This window comes from Dicentrarchus labrax, unplaced genomic scaffold (genome assembly GCF_905237075.1).
Source record: "Dicentrarchus labrax unplaced genomic scaffold, dlabrax2021, whole genome shotgun sequence".
NCBI lineage: Eukaryota > Metazoa > Chordata > Actinopteri > Moronidae > Dicentrarchus > Dicentrarchus labrax.
In genome coordinates, this window is record NW_026136721.1 from 32,616,971 (window position 1) to 32,637,969 (window position 20,999).

Consider the following 20,999-nt stretch of genomic DNA (forward strand, 5'->3'; position numbering starts at 1 on the left):
TGGATCTCGGGATAAGTGGCAGGCTCACATGACTGCACAGATGCTTGCTGACATGAGCAGTTGACAAAATTTACACCATGCTGACCCTCATTACTACATGACGACAGAATGTTTCATTTTCCTTCATGCAAGCTTAAATCATTGTACAATATAATCATAAAGGGTCTTAACTGGAAAAAGTAAAATATCCCATAAGATGTGGACAACTGGTTGGAAAATTCGCATTATTTGTTTATGTTCAACAACTAACCTGAGATCTCACAATATTAACTTAGATCATTATTCATGGAACTATTAATCTAAATAGACTATGTGCCTGTTGGCCTTACCTCATGCAAAATGGTGTGAAAACCTTGCCAAAGAAACATTTAACATATTTTTAATGGAAAGCTTACCCTATTTTTCATTTTCTCTGCTTTTTGTTTTAATCTCATTTCTTTAACTCCATCTGTCCTTGTCCTTGCTTTAGTCTTTTCTTACCCTCCTGTTCAAACTGCTGTTGAAACTTCAGATCATTTTGCTGATTTGACAGGAATGTGTGATATATATGAAAAAAATAGTATAAGCGACAGAACCAAGTGTGTGCATGTGTGTATTTGCGTGAGTTTGTGTAGTAGGTGCACATTCAGCTAGTCATAATGAATAATTTTAAGGGGAATCTTACTTCGTCTCCCCTCAGGTAAAAGGGATGACATCTCACACACACATAAACATAAACACACTGTGGTGAGTCAGGAAGGTGTGTCTGCATGTGTGTGAATGTATCCTGTCTGCATATATTCTTGTAAGCATCTGTGTGTGTTTATCTGCTAAAACTGTGCCCTAACCACTGTAACCTCTCCACTATGTGTGTGTGTGTTTGTGTGTGTGTGTGTGTGTGCGTCTTGTCAGGTGTGCGTCAAATGTAGGTGGGCCGACCGCACTGTTTACACACGACGCCATGGTGTGACCTCGGAGGTTGCCGGTGACCGTGATTGGCTGCCAGCTACCAGCTCATTAAGCCGCTCACATGGGGACACCGTGCCAGCAGACACACTCTCCATTTGTTTCACAACACACGGACACAGTCACACACACTCGTCAGAGGAACACCGCAGGCATGGCAGGCAGCCACATGTACATGCCCACTCCTGCATGAACACACACACACACACACACACACACACACACACACACACACACACACACACACATCACAGTTCATCAGTAGCAGAGAGTCTGTCTGGCCTTGCTGACCTGGCTGAACTTTGGCTCACCCTCATTGGTTCATTACACCACACAGCCTCACACCTAGATGCCTATTGGCCAGTGGACCAAACTGCAGGGTCATGACTTACAGGAGGAGAAGAGAAGAGACTAATTCAAGAAGGGAAAATTCAGAGGAAGATGGAAATTTTTAGAGGATAAAGGGAGAAAAAGGAGACAGAAGAAGAGCAGAACAAAGAACGAAGAAAACAATTACAAAGATAACGTAATAAAGGGGAAGGAAAAAAGATGCACACTTCTCTTTGTAGGAAATCTTAAAAAATGTGGAAGTAATAAAAGCGGACTTGATGTTATCTTGATGACAATGTATTTTTCCCATAGTCCAGCCGGTGTCTGAAAGAGATTTGTCAGCAAAATGAGAATTTTCTCAACCCACAAAGGAGTATCTCAGGACAGTCAAGGGAGCAGGCAGTCAACGACTGTTAAAAGATAATTCCTGTTTATGGTAACATGGGTCTTATTCTCATTCCTGTCAATAATAATACCATTATACTATTGTCTGATGTTATCATAACTGATAGAAATGATGGTCAGGGCTACAAAAATACATCAAAATTTGTAACAAACTGGAATTATTCTTTAAGCAAAGAGTAAGTGTGTGTGTGGCTGGTTTCTGACCAAAAATAGAATAACATACACTTTTGGCTTCAATCATCATAGTGTGTAAAAGCTTTCAGTAAGAATTTGTACAAACTTAGTGGTGGAAGAAGTACTCAGATCATTTACTTCAGTAAAAGTAACAATATCAGCAGAAATGCTCTGTTACAAGTCAAAGTCATGCATTCAAGTAAAGGTAACAAAGTATTACCATCAAAATATACTTAAACCTACAACAAGAAGTGGTTATGAAACAGTCTCAATTTAATACTCATGCCCTTTATATGACCTACATAAGCAAACAAGACCATTCCTTATGCCACAGGGTCAGATTTAGTCAGATTCCCCTTGGAATCAGTGAGGCGGTGGAAACATTGTCCACAGGGGCCACCAGAATCAACACAAAATTAACTTTTCCTTGTTGCTGTTTTAAAGTACCAAAAGTAAAAGTACTCATCATGCAGAATTAGAGAATAATGTATATTTTATTATTGAATTGTAAGTATTCAATTCAAAGAGGGGGTGGGTGTGAGAGAAGGACAGAGACATAGATGAAGATGCACAGCAACAATTTACATACATATATATTATATAATTTCTTACATGCACACAGTATTTAGACCTGTACTGTATGTTCATAGCCCTGTGTAGCCTATATTCTTCTGCTTTATTTTTACATGCCCCTACCTCCTTCTGTAACCTGTGAAATATTCTATTTTAACCCAAATCACATCTGTATAAAAACTGTATATGGTGTGTATACAACCCTAATTCTATTTTTTCTTTATATCTTGTATTTTTCTATTTTATTTTGTTCTTTAATGTGTATTTCTTTTTTCTTAACTGCTATGCTATATCTGGAGCCGTTGTAACAAGTGAATTTCCCCAGTGTGGGTTCAATAAAGTCTACCATATCTTATCTTAATACCAATAGCAACAACTATACTAGTAGAAATAACTAATAATGTTGATGTTGATGATGATGATATGATGATGATGACGATGCCGACAACAGTCACAATAATATATAATAATAATTATAATAATAATAACTATTATCAGTAATAGTGGCAGTGGAGGTCAAGCAGGACCATGGCAGCAGGCACAACCATGAGAACCTCCCAGATAATGTGTACATCATGTGACATGTGAGTCTTTTATTGCCTTTTTTGAGAGAATGACACACAGCAAAGGGCTGAAGGTCAGATTTGAACCCTGGGCCACTGCAACAAGGACCCAGTCCTGGTGCATGGGGCACCAACTCCACTAGATGAGCTGTCCAGACCCCCAAGATTGTGTTGTTTTCCTAATGTGATGAGTTGCTATTTGAACATTATGGATTGCTGTTGCACATTCCCCTCTTCGTCCAAACTCCAAATCTGTTGCTAAAAACATTAAACCAGTCCAGTTTCCTCGTTTCATTTGAGAAACAAACATACCATTACTTCTTCTAAATCTTAATTGCGTTAATTTAACTGGATATGAATCACCTTCTTCTTTCTTTTATTTCTTCCTCCTCCTTATGAGTAGATGTAACTTTAGCACAGCTTTGTGCTAGATTTCACAATTAAGATGTTTACTGGTGCCTTCTATTTTGGTTTGACTCATAACTACAGCCTCCGGCATGACTTGTGATATTATAAAAAATAGTTACAGTACAATTACAGAATTAAAAACAGTGAAATTTTTCTGTCCCTTCACAGTGTCCCAACTATCCCTTCAAACTGAAAAACATGAATCTCTCCAAAACTAATAGGTTGGACTTTTTCAGATGACAACATTGACTTGGATTTACAGTCCATCTTTAGAGCAAATTTTTCCATATCCAGGCAGCCTTAACGTGTGTGTATTTGTGTGTTTGTGTACCCCGAGGCCTGGTAAAGTACACGCTGAGTCATCATTCTTAAAGAAGAGAATTTGCTGACCGAATTAGCTTTGCAGGGGAAACCCCGTTACACAACAGAATGACATTTAGACTGCCTCACTTTCTTAAATTATCTTTCTGACAGGCCTGACTTGCGCTCTCGACTACATCATATATTTTTATAGCCTGATTCTTTTATCACCATTATTTCCATTTATTTTTTTCTGTCCCTGCTGTCTTTCTCTCCTTCTCACTTCGCTGTGATGTTTCAGCTCACTCCACCCCTAACTGGGCCTTTACCCCCTCGTCCTCTCTCTCACTCTCTGCCGTTCATCTTCTGTCCATTCCTGCACTGACACCCCTCCTCCCTCGTCTCTCTTTCACCATACGATACTTCTCTGTTGACGTGTCCGTCGGCGAGTTCCTATAGCAACCAGACATTTCTGCTGACCCCTGCTTTGCTTTGCGTGACAGAGCTGCAGGATGCCCAGTGATAGGGCAAAGATTAGCAGAGGAGTCTACTGTATGCATGTACACAGATAAACACACATGCACACCCACTTTATATGCACATGTGCTCATATGCATGCATGCATGTCCATTTACCACTCAATTACACATGCATGTACACTCAAACACGTACACAAAATCTAAAAGTAGACAGCTAAACAAACTGTATATTTGTTGAATATTTGTATTTTTTATTAAAAATAACATTCATAACAGCAACAGTTGTACAACCAATAAACGTCTGCAACAATAATTACACTTGAGAACTGGAGGACTTCTTCCTCCTTTTTTAAATAAGTTAAGAAATAAAGTTTTTCTTTTTCCCCCAGAAATCATTTTCTAAAAGCATTTATACATACAGTGTTGGCTATAACTGGCTCACAGCGATCTCTAAAAGCCAGGTCTTTAAGACTTGCTTTAATGTGGATATTCATAGCATGTTATCTAGGCAGGCATTTGGTTGTTATCCCATTTTGATCTGGCAGTAGTACAAAATGAGCAGGTTATCGATAATTTCCAGTACATTAAGCTACAGTACACGGTAGACCACTTCTCTAGTCAATGTAGTATGATCAGTGTATGGCTACTCCAGTGTTAGATAAAGTTAGATTCAGACATTGTAGGATAACAGTAATGTTTGGCATTGAGGCCTGAGCTGCACTCTCCAGTTTCCAGTTATCGTCCCAGTGTAGAAATCCAGTTCTGCACATCTCCAGTTTCATCTCGAGCTCCACATTAAGCCCCCAATAATGACTTATTCTTAGTCCAAGTCATAATCAAGTTCTCCATTTGTGCACCTATCAGTAGTTGCGCTACAAGTCAAAAGTTTTTAAGAAGCCAATCAATGGCTGCCAACTGCAAGGAGAGACCACCAGTCTTGCTTTGGACATCTGCTAAGCTTGCATCGATCCACGTTAATGGGATTTGTGGTTCATACACATGAAATCCAGTGTTTAGTGTGACAAATATCCTCCTTTCCAAGAAGTTCATAAGATTGCACTTTTGTTATATCCATGAAGCTGGACGCTCTGCGGCAGCTCTGGAGCAGGAAAGGTGACTTTGTCTAAAGCTGTTGGCTGAAAACAGCAGCCGTGTCCTTCACCTCAGCATCCATCCACAGAGTCAATCATCCCACATCGAAGAATCCCATGTTTCTTGTCTCTCCGTATTCCTTTGGTGCAATGTGTCTGGCCAAAGGTTTTTGAGTAGCTTTACCATTGCCTGTTAGGGAAGGAAAAAAAAAATCATCAGATAAATATGTTCTTTTTCAATTTGTTCTCACTATATTCTCTCTCTCTCACTCTCCCTCCTCAGTCGCTTCTGAATGTCATCTTTCATGATTTTATCTGCCTCTGTGTATTACCAATGTCTTCTTACCATGCTTTTGTACAGATAAAAAAATATTTTTAAGCACAGGCAAGCCACTTTTGAAGGAGTGGTAAAGATGTTGAAACTCAGAAATTATGCGAGAAAAAATAAATCTGCATGGTAAATATTTGCAAATTCACTCAGGAAGGAATTTATTTGTGGAGCTCCAGATGAATCTAACACTCTTTTTCATTGCCCAGGTAAATATTCTAGAAAACAGTAACATTATTCAGAGGGTTGGGGAAATTTTAATGATCTTTTTTTTATGAAAGAAATTCATTTTTCCCTTAACCTACCGGAAAGTAGGTATTCGAAGCATCAAAAATACTTTAGCGTAAACAATTTCAACCATCATCCTTAGATTAAAGGAAATTCTTCCTTCTCATCATGCCCCCATGCTGCCTCAGGTTACTAGGTCAGGATTATCACCATTCTCTCACCTGCAGCTCTACATGATCATGGCTCTGATGGCTGCTTTGCTGATGCGCTTGCGGTGTTTCCTCCTTCGGCGAGGCGAGGCAGGTCGGAACGGGGCACGACGGGCTGAGGGCGAGATGGGAGCCACAGTGGAGAGGGCTGAAAGAAAAGAGAAAGCGGAGGACACAGTAAATACAAAAGTTTACACCAAACAGAAAAATGTGGTTTCATGTGTGACAAATACTTACTTATAAACTTATAATTAGCATTTGAACAAACAAAATAGGAACAAAGTAACAAATCACATGAACAACAGTTTCATCTTGGTTTCAATCACAGTAAACCGCACCAGTGGAGAATAAACACAGGTTGTGTAGCTCTCGTAGTGGCTCTCACTGCACTCTGAAGGGCAGCTGATAACCTTGAAGTCTGCTTAACAAAGCGTGTGACTGCCTGCAGGTTTAAATCAGACATGAACCAGTGGGAAATCCAGTTCTCTGACTGCAGAGCTCTCAGGGGGTCGAGGAAGAATAGCAGGACACATGTGGCCATGTTGTTTAGTCATACATGTACAGTTGGCTGCTTCCTGCCTGGGAAACTCTCCCACTGATTCACTCGTACATTAAAAGCTAAAATTACTAAACATGTTTTAACACAGAGACAATCCACACATGGCTGCTGGATATAGCGGTAGTAGTAATGGTTACTTTTCTTTTCCTGTCTTGTATTAAATTTGACAAGGGCAGCAATCATCATACATGTCCACAACTCTGCATCAGTGTATCCTGCCTCCAGTGCGGCACAAACGTTTGCTCTTAGTTTGGAACAGTAGTGCACTGCCAGTGTAAAGTCATCTTCCTTCTAGTACTTACATTTTAAAGGGCCACTCCACCAATTTTATACATAGATTGGTTCACTTGTCATGAGGACTACTGCATAACCTATAAAAACAGGAGTATAATGTCTTCTATGGCTCTGAAGGGAGCTCTTGTGCGTCTGAGAAAATAACCCGATTGTAGTTATGTCATCAGGGTAATCTTGGATTTGAGACGCAACTTGTAACAGAAAGCCTATGTTGAGTTGCATTATGGGAAATGTAGGATCCAGTGTTTTCATACCTTAACCCAAACTAGGAAGCAAAAGTCACTGCCCACTGCCTACAAAAAAAATGATCTGATATAAAACACATTTGAGAGAAGAAAGGTACCTGTTTTAAATGTAGTCGGTTTTGGTCTTTGCTGAGGATGATGCGGATGAAGATGAGTCTCTCGATCCAGTTCGCTCTGTACCGTCTCCAGAGTTTTCTTTCTCCTCTCCTCCTCTGTTAAATGACCATCCCCACTGGTCAATTTTGAGTCTTTATCCTTCCCCTGATTGGCCAGCTCTGCCCGGGCTGTGTCACCACTATTGGACGACCCACTCTCCTCCCTCTCGTTCCCTTCTTTATGACTGACTGTCTCAGTCTGTCTGTGATTTGTGACCTTTGTACTTTTTTGGCTGGTCACTGAGTCTTTCTGATTGGTGGTCATAGGAAGGGTGGCGTTTTGTTCAAATTTGGGCAGCTGGGTTGGGCTGCTGGGTGGAGAGGCGCTGTCTGATTGGGGAGCGTTTAGTCGATATTGTGTCCTCAGCTCTGGGTCCTCAGCTGCTCCATGGCTGTGCTGCTGTGGATAATGTGGCTGATGATGATACTGATATTGCTGCTGAAGCTGCTGCCTTTGCTGATGCTGTAACAACTGTTGTTGCCTTTGAATGTGATCTGGATGATGCACTCCCCCACCGCTGTTTGCTACATGCCCGCCACTTTCCTCCCTGCTGCCGTCATACCCGCTCCCATGCCCAACCTGCGGTGTACTTCCCATGATACTATGCTCTGCCCTTGCTTCAGATGGCCAGCTGCTGGCCGGCCCGAGCACCCCAACAATCGGCGGCACCCCTGGCTGCACAAGTGTGGGCCCCTGGTGCACCCTGGGCTGCGTCCAGTGCACCAGCTGGGTGTAACTGCCCTGCTGCCACTGCCTCGCCACCGGCTCGCGCTCCTCAGTGCGGTAGTGCTGCTGGTTGTGCTTCAGGTCATCGTGGCGATGGAGGTCGGCCTTGGAAGCATGAGTTTTTGGTGGAGCAGGGTGGACAGTCCGAGGGAGGGGCACGGGAAGGTGGGAGGAGGGGGGAGGCTGCTGCGGTGAAGGTGGGTTGGGGTTGCTCAGAATGGAGGAGCGGGTGATGGGAACAGACGAGGAGGACGAGGAGGAGGTTGAAGATGTGGGAGGTTGGCACCTGCAGCTGACATGGTCTTCCACTGAGATGATGGCATTGTCATAGTGGGCTTTCCTGTTGATGTACTGGATCTTTATCACCTGGAAAAGAGGCAGAAATAACAAAAACATTTACACAGCAAATCTTTCCGTGAATGAAGTGTAAATCATTAATGGAGTTTGGCTTCCAGGCATGATGGAAAATCCAACAGAGAATGTGCAAACAGATCTCCAACAAATGAGTCTGAATGTTTTTATTTAACATAACTGAACATACTGTAGCTGTATGTATAATGAAGCATGTTGCAACAAGTAGAAAAGCAGCAGTTCAATTAAATTTGGTGGCTTCATGCCAAGACGTTTATTGTGTCATTTTCTAAGAATGAAATGCAGAATTACCGGCTCTTTAAGGTATATTAACTTGCAATGTCTACCTAAGTGTGTAAATCATCACATGAAGCTATAGTAGTAAAAGGCAATGAAGCTTCTGAGCCTTTGGGTAGCTTTGGCAATCACATGGCTGAAATAAATATCATGATGGCCATGAAATTGATATTGATATAAATCACCATACGACAACTGAATGCAAAATTACTGTACACAAGTAATTTGGACAGGAACACTAGGTGAAACGATAATATTGTGTGCCGAGAACCAGTATATGCACTGTCGTCGTGAGAAATATCCCTACAGGTATTGCACCTATTTTAGATCATATTTTCCTGACAGCTGTACTGTGTACCTTCAGATATCTGCTGGAGGTAACGGTGGGGACACACTGCAGCATCCTGGTGTTGCAGCAGCCCGAGCATCGCTGCACCTCCACACAGGGTGGCCACAACATGAAGTTGGCATTGCGGCGGTCCAGCATGGACCGTGTCACCTCCATCACCTCTGTCCGAACTTTACACGCTGCCTGCTGGGCCTGCTGTGCCTCAACTGGTAGCGGAGGAGAGGGAGAAAGAAGAGAATAAGAGGGGGATTTTTGGTAAAAATGGCATCAGAAGTGTTGAGAGACAGATGGCAGAAACAGACAGATAGAAAGTACACAAAATGCAGACAGGATGGGACACAAATAGATGCGGAAACCTACCAAGACTTCTAGTGTATCGGCCATGGGTGTGGTTTGTGAGAATATCATGCTCGTCTTCTTCCTCTTCTGCAGAGAAAGACAAGAGAGAAGGGGGGATTGGAAGGATGGGAGAGTTAATATAGTTAACGTAATATTTTCCATCTTTTATCTACAAACAGGGCAACATTGAGCCAGAACTTTTACGAGCGATGACAGAAATTTGTACAGCATGTGAGGCAGTTAGGGGAGTTTTTAGCAAAGCTCATTGTTCACTGCACACAGGAAGCCATTTTTTCTCCTCCCGCTAAAACAATTAGGCTATTTTCTGCCGCAATTTGTCCTTGCGCTGTCAAGAATACTATTGAGGAGAGATATGAGTTGTTAAATATAGCTCATGAGTGGATCTGTGAGTGTGTGTGTTTGCACTCTCACATATGTCGTCATTTCATACTGTAGCCCCTTAGTCCTAATTATATCCCTGGTGTAGATTGCGTTTGGTCACCGTGTGTATGTGCATAAGTGCATGTATGTGCAACACACAGATGTACAAGGTGTTATTTGGTTGCCTGTTAGCCCTAATTAACTGCCTGGTGCAGAAAGAGAACAGTTTCTTATTGTTCTCAGAAGCTGCTTTCTAATTTTATCTGTGCATTTATCTGTGTCTGAATGTTTTGTGAGACTGATTCCTTTCTTCCCAATTTATGTACTGGCATGTGACCCATTTTACTCTCTTAAATCCAGCCGGGCCAATAAGAATCAGGATAGAATACTGGTTGTGCTGTGTAATTGCAATTTACACTAAATCTCATCTTTTTCAAACTTTATATGTCCATGCTTTTAGTTGTATGGTTATAAAACAAAAAAAAAGTGATAAAATAATTTTAATGGTGGCAGGGGGAGATGAAAAGATAGCAAAAAAAAGTCAACTCAAATAGAAGAAAGAGTTACACCAAACAAGAGTCCACAGTGCTCTGTGAGGGGTTCTTTGAGCTAAATGCTGACCCACATGGCATCATATAAAACACATTGATGACAACGTAAACATTAAATTAATCATTAATCTACCAACTAAACTCAGACCTTTGATAAACTTGCAAAAAACCCAAAGAAAAAAAAAAGTTTATTCATGATAAAAAACATACACTTTGAGTCATTTCCTCGTGCCCTGTTTTTGAGCATCCTTCCCTCTGTTGGTTCCTCTCTGTGGTCGCTGTTATGTCACTGCGTTATTTATGCATTATGGAATGATCAAAGGGCTGTCTATTAATATATGTATGTGTGACTTGGTTCCTCAGAAGGATAAGTTTAATGAATTTTTTAATCACCCAACGAGCTGCGTGCGCATGAGTCTAAATTTGTGTGTTTGTTTAGACTTTAGAGTTTGGGGGTGGAGACGTGGGGGGGGTCTCTTTCTGTCACACAAGCACATCAATATTCAAAATCTGGAGAGGAATTCAGAGCAGGAGAACAATGTAGTGACCTTGTGCTGCAAGTTTTTCTCTCTCAGTTTGTCCAACAGACACCAAGGTCAAAGCTATTCTCTCCCTCTGTCTTCCCCCCCCCTCCCTCTCTCATCAAGCTGGTTCATCATTCCTGCTGCTGTCTCGGGTAAATATTGCCTTAACATGGTGCTTGGCATGTACACTGATACTCTCTCTTGCTGCATTCCTGTGTCTTCAGGCCTCTGTCGACACACCCACACACTCACCTCCTCCACGTCGGTGTTATTAGTGATTAGTGTGTGCATGTGTGTGTGGTCATTAGTACCTATTGCATTGGTTTCCTGCTGCAGCAGAAGCTTCAGGTCATCCACAGAGGAGATGGGAGAGTTCCTCACCAGGTCGACCAGCGACGTAGGGAGTGGATCACCCTGTGGAGACACAAAGACAAATGCATTTTTATCTCTGCCTTGTGAATAACTATTATTACTGTGTGGTATGCTAATAAAGCTTTGAGTGTTATTAGAGTAAACAGAATCAGTAGCTGTGTCCAAATTTAAGGGTTGACTACTTTAAATCTGCATTTCTAGCTACATCATAGTAGCCCAGCTTGGCCTCAGTTGCTCCCAGTTTTTACCAGGTATTTGTACTCAAGTGCATTCACTGATATGCAAATGTGAATAAATACAGTTCAGTCTGGGCTTCAAGTCCCTTGAACGACCCATCCTTTGTGTGTTGCAGCCTGAACGATGACAGTTATTGTTTCACACAGATACCAGGAGTGACCTTGTTAAAGGGCAAATCATGTATTTATGGGGGGAAAAGCACTGAAGTGCACATAATACTACCACACATACACAATATAAAACTCCCTGTTTTTGTTTTGATAATTAACACTGTCAGCTAATTTTGTTAATTATTTCATAATGATTTCTTAAAAGAACTTAGTAGGATTGGAGAAAAGCGGAAGGAAAAAATGCAAATAATGCTTAATAGTTACATAAACTGAAAAGATATTTTTATAAATCTTAACAAGGCTTTTTGTTTTTGAGTTCATCAAGTTTTTAGCATTCTGAAAACTCAAAAGAGAAAGTGTGAGATCGAGAGACAGAAAAAGAGGTTAGTTAACAGAGAGAGAGAGACGTACAGAGGCTGCTGTATAATATCTCATTCCTCAATCTCCAGTCTTGCTGCAGTTTCACTTCCTCCTGCAGAGGAAATGATGGTTGTGATTGGTGTTTGTTGCTACTGTTGTCACTCTCTCCCTGTCTGTTTACCCACAAACAACCACTGTTGCTCCTGGTGTGACACAGGAAATTAGCCGCCCTCTCTCTCAGTATTAATTTCAGTTCACTTTAACATGCTTTAGATATCAAGAAAAGGTCAATATCTTAATGTTAAATCTCATATTTGGTCAAGACTGTTTCAAAGAAAGTTGTAAAAATCATTGACATGTTCCAAGAAAGTAAAACCTAACTGTAAAATATATTATTAGTCAGCAAAGTTATGTAAGTAATTAAATTATCACTCAAGTAAAGAAGAGGAATTTGATATTTAATGAACTTTTAATGAATGCCACTGCAGGAATTCATTATGAATTCAGTGTGGATGGGTTTAAGGAAAGGCTTGTGGTTTTTTTGTTGAGATCAAAGGCAGATTACTCACTGTTCTGTGTCACATTTTGCTTTGGTTGCCTGTAAACTGATACTATCTCAGAGCAGTTGGAGCCTCATTTGCTACAGTCACATGCCAGAAAGATGCCAAAACAAATTAAGGAGTGTAAAGAATGTGAGAGGAAAATATTTTGGATAACTCTCTGAGATGCCAGGACAGAAAAGTAAAGACCTTTATCTTCTCACTGCAATAATGATTTTATGACTATGGACAGAAATCTTAAGAAAACATCTAGCCTCTAACTATAAGCAGGGTTGACTCCCAAAAGTTGGGGATGAAATGAGTCTGAATCTTGCCATCATCTTGAATTATTTGTGACGTCGTCTTTGTCAGAGTTCCTGTCATTATTTATGACTGAAAATGTAGTATCAACAGATTTGAACCAGGTTTCTACTGCAGGCACTTGCCCCTTCCCTGATAAGACAAAGCATAGTTACTGTTTATCCAGAACGGCCTGTACTGCAAGCTGACCTCACTTGAACTCTATGTAGCCACCTGTTAAAGCTAATGCTATTACTGGAGAGGAAAAATCAACATATAAATGCCCGGGCATACTATACAAATAAGGTTAATTTTTCCCAGTGATGATATGATGATGAGGATGAGTTAAAAAGGATGGTGTGCAACACCTGAATCTTATCCTGCAGAACATTCCTTTAAAGAGCTGCACATTATGAAATATATGCAAATTATTTTGCATTTGCCTCCAATACCTTGATGTAAATACTGGGAGTTGAGTGCATTGAAATAAACAGCTGGTGGTGCTAATTCTAAGTCGCCATTTAAACAATGGGCATTTATGTTTCTTTCATGAATTAATTTTAGGAAGGTTGCAGTCTCCTCATTGCTCCACAAAGATGGCCCTATTTGTTGCTAACAAAGCTGCTGTCTGTACCCATTTGCACTTTGTTGGTTTTTAACCAACTTTTCCACCTTAGCTAAGTAAGCATAAAGATTTTTTGCGATATTTTGATCCTTTTTTCCCCTGGAGATTTCCACTCACGTTTTTCGTGTGCAAACTGAAAAAGAATATTAAAAAAAGTAGATTACACTACTTAATGTTTCACAGAATATTGAAACAAAAAAGTTCCTTTCTAGGAGTGTTCTAGACAAATCCAACCCTGGTAGTATACTCTCAAACAGAAGGTACATGCAGTCTTAAAAGGAGTACAATTGGTAAATTAATCTTTCTGAAGGTATCATTTTATTTTTGTTCATGTTTTTCTATGATCATTAACTGGAGGTCCACCCTTTCAGATCTAACATGATTTCAAAAACGTCTTTTTTACCTTTTATATCACTCTCTGAGCTCATTTTTCATCTAGCTTTCTCCTTCTCACTCTTGTTCTCTCTCTGTCTGTCTGCTTTGTGGGCGGCGGTGGCTCAGGACACCTGGATGACTTTCACGAGCCATTGGCTGACCTAGTTAAGCAAACACACACACACACACACACACACACACACACACACACACACACACACACACACACACACACACACACACACACACACACACACAATCGCCCCCACTTTTCCAGTTCACATACAGATGCTTAACCACTTAACTGTCCGCCCAATTTGTCCTGAGAGCCTCACACACGCACACACACACACACACACACACACACAGACAGTTTTCACTCTGTAACAACCTATCATTACAGTGTCAGTGTTAATCGCAAACACACATACATGCACAGACACACACATAGAAATTAGAGAGTGGAACATGCAGACAGGAAATAGTTTCTCACATGGACAACCTGAAAACCACTGGTTAAAAAAAAGCCAAGAATTGGACAACAAGCTAATAATAGTGGTTTGAGCAGAAGAGCTAAATTACCCAGAACAGATCTGCCACCAACTTCCCTATTTGCTATCTAACACACACGCATATGCACAAAAATAGGCCTCTCTTGTTGTTTATAGTCTTTGTGAAGCCCGTAAATGCCCTTTTCTGCTCGTTGACATGGAAGGTTTGGCATTTTTCATATCTCACACTGCGTGAGTGTGAGTTGCTAAGCTGTAGGGTCGAGAGGACTGTCTGGTAGGATGCAGGTCACACACACACACACACACACACACACACACACACACACACACACACACACACACACACACACACAATGCATGGGGCCTTGAAGGAAGCCTGTAAGGCAAAGAGATTGTATGGAATGTTTGAGGAGAAAGGTGAAGTGTAATGGAATGTAATTATGGGGCCAGCTGACTGCACACACACACACACAGTCACACATATACAAACATGCTATCAAAAAGAGACACAGACTTTAAAAAGTAAACACACACAAAAACACTGAATCCAAGTGTGTGACAAGTGACTCACAATCATGTCGCGCTGTCACAACACACACCTCCTTTTATCAGAGATATGGCAGATGGCCAACATACTGTCGCATAAACTTGATAGACTCTGAGAGCTCGGTGGAAACTCTCTCTCTCTCTCTCTCTCACACACACACACACACACACACACACACACACACACACACACACACACACACACACACACACACACACAGCGGCAAAACAGATAGATTCCCCCCTGGCTGCAGAGATGAGGGTACAGATGATGGATGGAAAGACGACAGTGGAGAGGAGCAGAAAGGAGGGTAAAGGAGGAAAGAAAAGAGGAGATGAAGATAACCAAGGAGGAGGAGGCGGAAGAGGAGCAGTCTGGGGGCTGAGCAACGTCTTTGAGAAGGCAGAAAACCACTCTGGTCTCTGCACAGTGTGTCCATCAAAAGGCTCTTAAAACCTTCTACAGGTTCTTCTACTGTTTTCTAACTGCATTATGAATTTCCACACATCTCCACAACACTTACCATTACTTAGATAACAGAATATCATCAATCATTAATGTATTTTCAAGCAAAATGGCCAGCATTCCTGAACTCCATCTTGTGAACTGTGATGAGTAACTGCTTTTCTTTGTCTAATAAATTAGATGAATATCTTTGGACTGTTGGTTAAAACAAAACAAGCAGTTTGATATTTTTGATATTTGCAATGTTTTCTGTGCTTTCAGCAGAAAATGACTACTGTTATCTATTGTTGAAAAAAAGTCAGAAATTATATTGATTCCACCAACCAACTTTTAGTCATGTTAATTTTTTTATTTATTTGCATTATGTGCAACCACGGACACAGTAAAATGTAACCTTTTTACCTAGAGATTTTATGTTATATTCTATCCTTTTTTATTACTTTTCTCATTTATTATTATTATTATTATTATTTTGAAGTGTCCACTGTACGCTGACAACATTTTCCTCTGATATTGCACCACATGGGGCTTGCAAACAAATACTCTTATGCACCACACTGCGCTTTTCTATCTGACACACATGCACGCACAGAGGCACAACCCCCCCGGCGCACACACACAAAAACACAAGCACATATGTCCACTAACGCATACGCAGCTACATCAGGCCATGCACCCAGATGTGCACACACACACAAATACACACGCTACTACATGGCACACAACGTCTGTGAAATCCCTGGCAGATTAGTTGTTGTTCTTATGTAAAATGGATCAAGCTGGGCAGCAGAAAATCGCCCAAGCTCGCCCGCAGAGACAATAGTCAGACAGCAACCTGTTCAAAAGCCACCAATCAGCTGTGTGTGAGCGTGTGTCACTGTGAGTGTGTGTTGATGCAGCCATTGTCATTTGAACAGCAGATGATGAAAGGATTGGGGTCTGACCTGATGTGTGAGTGCTTTTGTGTATTTGTATCTGACTCCTGTTCTGTTTAAATGGATTTAAAAATGAACCGTAGCAACCCTCAGTGTGTGTGTGTGTGTGTGTGTGTGTGTGTGTGTGTGTGTGTGTGTGTGTGTGTGTGTGTGTGTGTGTGTCTGTTTGTAAACATATTGTATAAGCAGGGAGGTTTGATTGGATTGCTCATAGACACAACAGCTGCACAGCAAATAAAAAAATTATCTTTCCCTCATAAATTATGAGAATATTTTCTGGGTGTACTTATTACGCCAACCCTAGCTGACCTGTGGTGACTTTGCTGAATAATCTGTGTGTGATGGTGTGCGTGTGTATGTGTGTATGACTGTGCAAACTGAAGTCTTTTCCACAGACAGATGTGGCAGAACTAAGACGTCAAAGATGTCTCCATTTTTTCCATCACTGGACTAAACATTGTGACAAGAAGAGGATTAGAGTGTCACAGAGTCTCAGTTGGACTTGATCCTGTCTCACACTCAGCTCACATGGCAGGTCAGCGAGTTGTTTAAATATAAAAATATGTCAAATTTTCAAAAGGTGTCAGTTTTATCGTACAGTTCAGTCTAACTCATCATGCACATGAAGTTGAGCATGCTAATAGTTTCCGTCATTATGCTACAATATCACAGGTTTATCTCTAACTACAGCCAGTTTCCACCCACTAACCACAGCACTCAGCTTCTGCCCGCTGCAGTGAAATGGGCACCACAGCATGTTTGTAGCATCGTATTTGCACTTTGTGAACTGTAATCATCCAAACGTCAAAGACTTCTCAAATCATTAGTTCCAACAGTTGCAGGATGTGGTGCCTTTGAGGATGAGATGCTGTGAGTTTCCTAAGTGAGTTGAAAGAACCAGAAGTGTGCCAAAGCTCAAAAGACCTGTCCAAAATCTCAAACAAAGCAAAGAAAGATTGTGCCCGTCCATGTTGATGTCACCCTAAATGGGCCAAAGAGCTCAGAAAGGACACAGAGTTGTAGGACAGAAAGCTCTGTAGGACAGGTAGGATGCTGTAGAAAGAGACTGTGCTCATTCCAAAGAAACAGCATCAGCTGCTTGATTGAACACTCAAATGTTCAAAGGTCAAAGCAGCAAAGGCAGAAGCACCAAGATGTTGGTATACCGTCTCAAGTCTTAGAGTGGATGGTTGGGTGTAAAAAGTATGACACACCACAAAACATGGATCATACCACATCTCTTACCATCTCAACAGTTCTTTGAACCATAATACACTAGTTATCTTTATCTAGACTTAACCATGTGGTGTTTGTTGCTGAATCTTTAACCAGACATAAGAAAGGAGGTGGCGCCACAACATTTTTTTTGGAAGATGCCAAAGGGTGAATACAGATGTGAAGACAACAAGCTACTGTATCACTGCTCGGTTTGACAGAGGTCAACTGACAGCTCATCCACATGACCGACGAATGCTGGAGATGGAACATGACCAAATGAGGGTCCACATCACTGTACGTAAAATGTTACATGCTTTAGTTTCTAAAATGATAATGCTGTAGGCTATGTATATCAAGATAAGGTTCTTGCACATCAACTTATACATATAACAATGCCGTTGGACCAATTTATTTATCAAATCGGTGGACATCTTTCTTTCTAACCTAATGTATATTTGGTTTAGTTTCTGTTTGTTGGCTGCTAAAGAAACAGGTGTCTGGGGGAAAGATGGGGCTGAATAAGGTGACAGCACAAACAGCACTGAAAGAATACCTATCAGAGAAAATCATTTCAGTGGTGGAGTGACAACAGGACCTCATTGTGGTGTGGTGTTCTGATGTGACAGTGAAAACTGCAGCTGGGCTCATGGATGGATTTTGGCTCGAGCTTCATACTGTAGGTTAACTCCTGCTGCTGGGCCAGCAGCCAAGGCCCTGCCTCACCCTCCCTCTCTCACCCCCCCTCTCTCTCTCTCTGACAGAATGACTCTTCCTAATCTTTCACAGCTCACTCAGAACTGTTCCTTATTGCTAGTATATTAGATCAAAGAAGAAGTCCAGGCAAATATGTTAAGCCAGGAAGAGATAAACATCTCCATCAGTACTATTTGGGGGGGGAACTGTGGTCCAAAATAATAAGCTTTTAAATCTTTCCTGCACACTGAAATCTTCTTCCAACTTAACCAGGGGTGTAGTGGAGGCTTAAGCCACCTTATTATTATAAGACCTTAATATTTGAGGCAATATTTACCTTCACTCAGGGTTGTAAGAGACATAAAAGAGCATGCAAATGTATTAAACAATTCATTTTGGTGGTTGGTTGCCTTAGAATGATCCCCACATGTTTTATTAACCACTACATCATTAATGCTTAATCAATAGTTTATAGACCGTCATTTAGTAACACTACGCATTTGTAATGCATGTGTGTTAGTTTCCCCTCACCGACTAGAGGTCATAATGTTTACCCCTGGTCTTACCTCAGCGCTTCCGAGCCGCAGACGGGCCGCTGAGAGCGCAGCCAGCAGCAGCAGCAGGACCCAGGACCTCATGTTGCCGCCCAGCCAGAGGAGCCGCAAGCGACCGGCTGGGCATTTAGCACCTCGGCGTCCAATCTCCCGGCTGCACCGAGCCTCGTCCCGGTCTCGTGTGCTGGCCGCTTGTGCGAAGGCACGCACTGTTAAATATCCTCAGATGTGTCACTGCTTATAAGCGCCGCTTGTCCAAGTGTTTGCTCACGGTGACTCACGCGCAGGCTAGACGTCTGACTGTGTCCATAAAGCTGTTTTGAAAACTCACAAGAGGAGATGTCAAGGGTACTGTGGACAGGTGCGTAATGCAGAGTGTTATGGTACACGAAGGCTACAGCCGCACAGTTCCTATGATACCAGTCTGCAGTGTAGGAGAGAGTCCCAATAAACCCCGGCTAAGATCCTAAGAATGTCTTCAAATGTGTGATTTAAAAAATGATTGGCAACGTGTGCCAAAGAAGTGCTCGATGCGTCCCCTGTCCAGTCAAAACTCCAGTCAAAAATGATCAGATTACGAGTTTCCGTCCCAAAATCTCAGTTAAATGTAACAATAATGCAGCATTCTCCCTATGAGTGAAACCCCTCATCTCCAAGGTCCGTGCGTAAAAGTTGCTACACCTTGGAATGGCGCGTTCGTGCGTAATTCTCTGGACGCTCCGCTGCAAAAGTCAGATTATTCTCATCCCAGCGCGGTTCGCTTGACTGCAAATACCCTGTCTGTTTTATCTAAAGGGCTCTCTTATCGACAGCTCCTCCCTGCATATATCTGACTCGGTCTCTCCCTGTCTCTGCTCCCTCTCCCGGTGGTCCACCGTTCACCGGCTCCGCTGGATCGGACTGTTCTCGCCCCTCGCGCTTCTTCTCCTCTCTGGTTGCTTCTTGAGAGGCAGGCAGTTTTTCCTCACAGAGCCAGGGCCTCCCTCTCAAAGTTTTTAGCGTCAAATCAGACAGAGAAATGACGAATTATACCGGAAACTGGGTGATTTTCTTTTCAAAATAAGAGAATGATTTGCATTTGCATGGCAATATGGTATCTATGCAAAATTAAATGTGTGTGAAATATTTAGACTTCAGAGTATTAGAGGAACGAGTATGATAATCAAACCAGATTGATATGATAATATTGACAAATGATTTATAGAAATGAAATAAAGACTGTAAGGGGAAAAGGATATGCTATGCATTGAGAAGAACTAGAATAGCATTAAAAGTATATTAGCTATATTCTTCTTATGTAATTGTGTAAATTCAGTCTTCAATATTTTGTAACTGAGACTGACTGGATAACGTAGCAGGGCCTCTAAATGATTGATGTGAAAATATTATAGATGGAAATGAAACCAGAAAGAAACTTTAACTTATCACTTTCTACTTCTCATATGTAACTATTTTATTTTCACTCCATATTTCTGTAATGACAATGACGTCAATTATGTGGCATGCAAATCAATTTAAAGTTTTACTTTGAAAGTTCTTTACAGGAAGTGTGAATTACCATGTGGCTGACTTGATTGTGGTCCTCAACTTTGTGCCAGGGCCCCGTTCATCTCGTCTTGAAGGCAGGGTTTACCACCTCCTTATTAGGAGCAAGGAGACTTGAGCACCCATGGGTGCTCTTAAAGTGAAAGTTTGGAGTCATGATACGCATTATTAAGCTGCTTTATAATAATGTAAAATTCATGTAAGGAACCTAATGACATCTTTTTTCCAAAGAAAAGTGTTTTTTCCAAAGGGTTTTTCCTTAAGTGATCATAATATGAAATAAAGGACCATTTTACTAAAGAAGTCTGCTGAAATAAACCAACCTTTTGCGTCAACAGAAAACATTAAAGCTGAGATATTGCTGAGTTTGTTTGAATTTATTAAAGGATTATTTGAGAGAAAAATCAGGTGGTGATTTTAGCTGGCGAGACCATGTTTGAATCAACAATTGCACCATTGAAATAGGATGAGGTCATGATAAATCTGATACACAGGAAAGACAATCTTTATTGCATTATCATGTTAAGAGGAATATTAAGAATTTTCCAGGTACAGAGGATATTAGTCATGAAAATACACTTACTATATACACTTATAGCAGATGCAGAAAGTGCATTAAATCATCCTTAATTCAAGCTAGTTTTATCTATTTATTTATTTTAAGTTATGAGTCAGACCTGGGGCAAATGGTTTTTTCCAAAAAACCCTATCTGTTTCTGTAATCTCCTTGGATTATTGTTTCATTGAAGGGTGGGGGTTAGCAAACAGAGCAAAACAAAGAGGACCAGAAAGTTTGGACAAACCCAG

General features: G+C 41.2%; 1 protein-coding gene across 2 annotated transcripts; it reads right to left on the minus strand.

The window, feature by feature from the left end:
• Window positions 1-4,407: 4,407 nt before the first annotated feature.
• On the minus strand, window positions 4,408-19,591 carry si:ch211-79m20.1 (uncharacterized). Of its 2 annotated transcripts, none has more exons than XM_051384527.1 (7): window positions 18,660-19,591; window positions 11,117-11,219; window positions 9,371-9,436; window positions 9,020-9,216; window positions 7,230-8,379; window positions 6,046-6,181; window positions 4,408-5,458 (listed from the first exon to the last, which is right to left on the minus strand). In XM_051384527.1, exons 1-6 carry the CDS (start codon window positions 18,729-18,731, stop codon window positions 6,054-6,056), a joined length of 1,716 nt encoding a protein of 571 aa, XP_051240487.1. In that variant the 5' UTR covers window positions 18,732-19,591; the 3' UTR covers window positions 4,408-5,458; window positions 6,046-6,053. The 2 variants fall into 2 exon arrangements, with proteins under 2 accessions (XP_051240487.1, XP_051240488.1); XM_051384528.1 differs by lacking the exon at window positions 18,660-19,591 and adding an exon at window positions 13,752-14,138.
• Between the last annotated feature and the right edge of the window lie 1,408 nt (window positions 19,592-20,999).

Bases quoted from the DNA above. Each gene is read 5' to 3' on its own strand.
- si:ch211-79m20.1 (XM_051384527.1), bottom strand. From the start codon at position 18,731: ATGAGGTCCTGGGTCCTGCTGCTGCTGCTGGCTGCGCTCTCAGCGGCC. The intron at 8,380-9,019 runs GTACACAGTACA...CCTCTTTTCCAG, and splicing joins CCTCCAGCAGATATCTGAAG to GTGATAAAGATCCAGTACAT. The intron at 6,182-7,229 runs GTACCTTTCTTC...CTTTTCTTTCAG, and splicing joins ACCGACTACATTTAAAACAG to CCCTCTCCACTGTGGCTCCC.